At 39.5% G+C, this 3,486-nt stretch overlaps 1 protein-coding gene across 1 annotated transcript; it reads right to left on the bottom strand.

Moving 5' to 3' along the window:
• Window positions 1-1,357: 1,357 nt before the first annotated feature.
• LOC111388394 lies at window positions 1,358-3,232 on the bottom strand. Its single transcript, XM_023013080.1, has one exon. The coding sequence runs from the start codon at window positions 3,230-3,232 to the stop codon at window positions 1,358-1,360; it is 1,875 nt and encodes a 624-aa protein (XP_022868848.1).
• Between the last annotated feature and the right edge of the window lie 254 nt (window positions 3,233-3,486).

Raw genomic sequence — 3,486 nt, 5'->3', positions numbered from 1 at the left:
ACCGAATTACTAACCTCTTATCAAAGGTCTAATCCTCTAAAACAGGTGTTCGGGGCTTAATCAAGGCATTTGATATCTATTTTTTTTCTCTCTCTCTCTTTTATTGTATTCTTTAAACACCCTTTGTGTGGACGTCACTCCCTCAAGCTTTCTAAATGACCCTTGTAACGAGCTTTAGGCCGATGACTCCCAAATCAGACGACTTTAGGGCACCAGGTTTTAAACCCTTACAGGCTTAATTACTCGAGTCATAAAGGCTACGAAGAGATGATTCACAATGAGATTATTAAAGTTGTCCTCATTGGAATTTTTTTTTTTTGCAATGATTAGTGCAATGCCCCTTATTAAACACCTATTCTCGAAAATAGACCTCTAACTTAAAGTCTTCACCCAGTTTTCATCCTATTAGTCTCAGACAATCCACACAAAATTTAGCACGCATGGAATCCACATTTATCTCCAAGTTTTCCTGCAATAGCTTAACCTACCAAACAACCTATATTTGGTTTAAGGGTATAATAATGTTTAAAGGTTGTATGGGTTTAGCATCTAAGTTCTCACATTCAACCTATAAACATGGACCAACCTACTCATGTACAACGCTACAATCAACCCACGTGCAAAAATAATTTCCGTTTCACACGAATAAGCAAAAATCTAACTCACACAAGTAACTTATCCATAATCCATGAACCAATACATGTTCTTAATATTATACATCATCGCAGCAAGGCTATCTAACTCACACAAGCATGCAAAACACGAATTTTTTTTTTGTCAATGCACACAAATAAAAATTAAATAAATAATAATAAAATAATTTAAAAAAAACACACAAATCAAAAAATTTGCACACAAATCAGACAAAACCAAAAATTTTGGCAATTAGACAATTTATAATACACTCCCCCCAAACTTAAACTAAACATTGTCCCCAATGTTAAATTAAAAGAAAAAGAGGACTTCCTTGAATTGTCTGAATTGCCAACGATGATTTGGTGCACTAATGTTGAATTTGATGGACGTTTCTTCTAACTTTCCCCAAAACTCGAGATTTATCCAGCTTCTCCTTTTTCAATACTGTTTGATTGATCTGCGATGTCATGTTCCTAAAAAATTACAATGTAGATATTAAACTCATGGAACAAGTGGTTAGCTCAAACATCGATAACCAACTTGATTTTTTTTTTAAAAAACCTAAGAGACGGGTAGGGTTGATGAATTCCTAAATAACAACTCTGAAATAAAATAAATTATCCTAAAATTCAAAAACAGAATAAATAAATAAAGATGAAAGCTTGGGTTGCCTCCCAAGAAGCGCTTCTTTATAGTCACTAGCTTGACTCAACCAAGGTGTCTACGGTGGATCTTCGGGTAGAGCATCTTTCTTGTTTCTGAATTTTACCCTCGGCTTTGCATTCTCCTTCATCGTAGTATGGCCAATAAAATCAGGCGGTTTGAACCTCGATCCAGCCTTCAAAATCTCTTTTGGTTTGACAATGTTTGGAGGTTTCAAAGGCTTAGCCACATAGCCTTCTTTTTTGTCAGGTGGATCAGCTTCTTGGGTGAATATGAAATCCACTACTTCTTCGGCTCCCGAGTATTTGCCATCAGTAGATGCATCCCTTACTAAGTAATTGAGAGCCATATACTGTTCTAAAGGGTCATAGAACACTTCTTTTTTTTCTCTGTGACCTAAAACTGCTTCAGCCGATTGGGCCATATTGCAAATGTTGACTTTTTCTTGAGGCTTTTCTACTTGATGGATGTTGAAAGTCACATGCTCTTCATTAACCCGCAGTGTCAATTTTCCTTCCTGGACATCAATCAATGCTCTTCCAGTAGCTAGGCAAGGTCGACCAAGAATCAACGGTATTTTCTCGTTCTCCTCCATGTCCAACACCACAAAGTCCACAGGAAGGATGAACTTATCGACCTTCACCAATACATCTTCAATCATGCCTTTGGGATATGTGATTGATCTGTCCGCTAGTTGCAAAGTGAGGGTTGTAGACTTTACTTCTCCAAGACCCAGCTTTTTGAACACTGATAGGGGCATCAGGTTTATACTAGCTCCAAGGTCGCACAGTGCCTTATCAAATGTGATACCACCAATATTGCACGGGATGTTGAAGCTGCCCGGATCTTTCAATTTGTGAGGGAGCTTCTGAAGCATGTCACTACACCCCTCTGTTAGCTTAATTGTCTCGAACTCCTCCAGCTTCTTCTTATTTGACATCACTTCCTTCAAGAATTTGGCGTAGTTAGGCATTTGGGCCAAAGCTTCTGCAAAGGGAATGTTGATGTGGATTTTCCTGAAGACTTCCAGGAATTTTGCAAATTGGTCATCAAATTTCTTCTTCATGAACCTCTGCGAGAATGGTAGTGGGGGCTTCAAGATTGGTGGGTTGTCCGGAAATGAGATCGAGTAAGGCTTATAGATCTTTGTACCCTCTGGCTCAGTTTTCTGCCTTTCATCTGTAACTATGACATCCGACGTAGGCACCACAATTTTCTTAGGTTTGCTTTCTTCAACCATTTTACCACTCCTTAGGGTGATCGCATTGCAGTGTTCCCGTGGGTTAACCTCCGTGTCACTGGGAAATTTTCCTTTTTGCTGAGACTTTATTGAGGTAGCCAATTGGCCAATTTGCACTTCAAGATTCTTCATTGTGGCTCCCATGTTGGACACATGTGTTTCAATATTATCCAACCGTAATTCATTTTTGTTGAAGCGTGATCTTGTCTCAGAAATGAACGTCCCAAGGATGTCTTCCAAGGGTGGTTTCCCATCAGAATTCTGAGTGTTGAATCCGGGTGGAGGTTGAAGTGTATTTCTATTGTTGCCATATGACAAGTTCTCGTGATTCCTCAGCCCTGGATGATAGTGATTAGCTTGGTAGCCTCCTCTTTGATTGAAGTTTCTACTGTCGATATATTGGGCCTGCTCGTTTGCAATCTCTGTCTCTTGGTTTGAGGAAGAAGTACTTATGACTGAATCTACCTTCTGTTGATTTCCTTGAGTGGTAAGCGTGACTATCTGATTTGTGAGTGATGCAACCTGAGCTGCTAGTGCGGTGATGGGATCCACTTCATGAAGTCCTGCTACTTTCTTTACACCCGATCTCTCACTTGGCCATTGGTAACTGTTCGTAGCTATGTCATCCAATAAAGCATATGCAACCTCTGTTGTTTTAGCCATTAAAATGCCTCCCGCAGCTGCATCTACCATAGTCCTTGTCTGCCCATTTAGCCCATTATAAAATATCTCAATTTGCACCCATTTCTGGAACCCATGTTGAGGACATCTCCTAAGCAAATCTTTAAATCTTTCCCAGGCTTCATAGAATGGCTCGAAGTCGAGTTGTTTGAATTGGCTAATTTCACCGCGAAGTTGATTGGCTAATTTCATCGCGAAGTTGAGCTGATTTAGAAGGTGGAAAGTACTTGGTGAGGAATTTCTGAGCCAAATCATCCCAAGTTGTA

The sequence above is a fragment of the Olea europaea genome, unplaced genomic scaffold (genome assembly GCF_002742605.1).
Source record: "Olea europaea var. sylvestris unplaced genomic scaffold, O_europaea_v1 scaffold4895, whole genome shotgun sequence".
NCBI lineage: Eukaryota > Viridiplantae > Streptophyta > Magnoliopsida > Lamiales > Oleaceae > Olea > Olea europaea.
This window is presented reverse-complemented; position numbering and strand designations above follow the sequence as displayed.

What these genes read in the sequence shown, in the direction of transcription:
- LOC111388394 (XM_023013080.1), bottom strand. Translation starts at nt 3,232, where the DNA reads ATGGTAGATGCAGCTGCGGGAGGCATTTTAATGGCTAAAACAACAGAG.